This window comes from Chanos chanos, chromosome 8 (assembly GCF_902362185.1).
Source record: "Chanos chanos chromosome 8, fChaCha1.1, whole genome shotgun sequence".
NCBI classification, from domain to species: domain Eukaryota; kingdom Metazoa; phylum Chordata; class Actinopteri; order Gonorynchiformes; family Chanidae; genus Chanos; species Chanos chanos.
The window spans coordinates 48058755-48060857 of record NC_044502.1 but is presented as its reverse complement, the minus strand read 5'-3'; the positions used below and the strand labels follow the sequence as shown (position 1 = coordinate 48060857).

Here is a 2103-nt window from a genome sequence, read left to right as displayed (position 1 = left end):
AGGATAATGTTAGTGTCTTATGATTCATCTCCCACTGTCTTTCAGAGGGTAATGTGTCTTATGGTTCATCTCCCACTGTCAGTCAGAGGGTAATGTGTCTTATGGTTCATCTCTCACTGTCTGTCAGAGGGTAATGTTAGTGTCTTATGGTTCATCTCCCACTGTCTGTCAGAGGGTAATGTGTCTTATGGTTCATCTCCCACTGTCAGTCAGAAGATAATGTTAATGTCTTACAGTTCATCTCTCACTGTCTGTCAGAGGGTAATGTTAGTGTCTTATGGTTCATCTCCCACTGTCAGTCGGAGGGTAATGTTAGTGTCTTATGGTTCATCTCTCTCGGCCTCTGAGAGCCTCCCACAGAGACATGTTCATGTAAGAACATGTCAGTGAAAAGATGACATCCTGACACATCTCTCATCTGAGAGCCTGATGTCCTTTACTGACAGTAACTTAGACAATGCCTCTTCCAGTCTTTCTCCATTGATTAACAGTCTGAATGAATTCTGAGAAATAATAAATATTGAATACCATGCTACTGATCAGATGTACTAGACTGAGAACTGAGTGATTTTAAAAGGACCCAATGAAAATGACATTGCTGCGTGGTGTGTGTGTGTGTGAGAGTGTGTGTGTGTGTGTGTGCGCGTGGTGTGTGTGTGTGGTGTGTGCGTGTGCGTGTGTGGTGTGTGCGTGTGCGTGTGTGGTGTGTGCGTGTGTGGTGTGTGCGTGTGTGTGTGAGAGGGAAAATCAGTGGATACTGGAGACATTTTTACATGCTCTGACTGAACCCTTCTCTCTGAGTGATGAAGAATATTTCACTTTAATATTTTCATTGCAGTTTGCAACTGTTTAGACGTACAATGACTTTAAACATTTTTGCTACCCCAAACGCTATCTACAGAGAGAATAGACCCTACAGTAAAACAGAGAACAAGAGACAACAAAGTGATAGAAAAAAAACTTGACACTGAAGGAGTGTCAGTGAAGGGACTGTGAGGAGTGCTGAGTGCTGGTAGGCCTGGCTGAGGTAACACTCTCAGTGTAAAACACAGAGCCACTTCAGTGGGTTCGGTCATCTTCATTACTCTGTCTGAATAACAGTGGCTTCCAGATTCAAAACCAAAAGAAACACACACACATACACACATTAAAATAACTTGAACCGAAATTCACAGCCTCTTTGCTCTACAAAGCAAAAATCACATAGACATGATTGTGTGAGAGGGGAGACAGAAACCTCACAGCATCCACGAGGATCAAACACACATTCTTTCTCTCTCTGCTCTTCATTCAGTCACATCAGATGAATCATCCAGGGCACAGATGCAAGCGTCCCACTGCCACTGCCCCAGCGCCTGCCTGGATGAGCTGGGTGTGTGATATGTGTTTGTAAGGCTGTGGCTGAAGCAGGGGAAGAGGAGTGTGGCGCCCCCTATTGGCCGTCCTCTTCGCGCAGGAACTGAAAGACGGAGGAGAAGTCTTTGCCAGCGTAACCGCGAGCGCACATTGTCCGGTAAATCTGATGTGCCAGAGAGCCCAGAGGCACCGGAGTCTTGGTGTTAGTGGCTGTGTTCTGAGCCAGTCCCAGATCCTGAAACACAACAAGACATAAACGCCGTTCCTGACACAGCGGGATGTAAACATTACCGAGTCTATAAGTAAACTGGACAGGCAGGGGGGCACTAACCTTTGCCATGAGCGTGGTGCCAAAGCCGCCCTGGTAGCTGTTTGCGGATGGCACTCCCTCCATCACCCCAGGAACAGGGTTATAGGTGTCACTGGACCAGCAGCGGCCAGAACTCATGTTGAGGATTTTGGCGAGAAGTTTGGGGTCAAGACCCAGTCTGTTAAAATACGACACGGTACAAACTCTAAAAACACCCTAAGCCTGCACACTCCACACCTCTCCCAAACCAAAACACACACACACACACACACACACACCTACCAAATGTTTTAGCTCCAGTGTCTCCCACAAACCTGCCTACAGCAAACTTCCCATGGACTGACTGCATCACCATCCCAACAACACTTCCCATGGACTGACTGCATCACCATCCCGACAACACTTCCCATGGACTGACTGCATCACCATCCCAACAA

At 46.9% G+C, this 2103-nt stretch overlaps 1 protein-coding gene across 1 annotated transcript in view; it reads right to left on the bottom strand.

Moving 5' to 3' along the window:
- Positions 1 to 724: 724 nt before the first annotated feature.
- The window catches only part of hibadhb (3-hydroxyisobutyrate dehydrogenase b), a 13817-nt gene continuing 12438 nt past the window's right edge, over positions 725 to 2103 (bottom strand). The window contains exons 7-8 of the mRNA XM_030782183.1: positions 1688 to 1844; positions 725 to 1591 (exon numbers count right to left, since the gene is read on the bottom strand). Of these exons, the coding sequence (XP_030638043.1) occupies positions 1433 to 1591; positions 1688 to 1844 (316 nt within the window). The 3' untranslated portion in view covers positions 725 to 1432. The remainder of the gene's footprint in view (positions 1592 to 1687; positions 1845 to 2103) is intronic.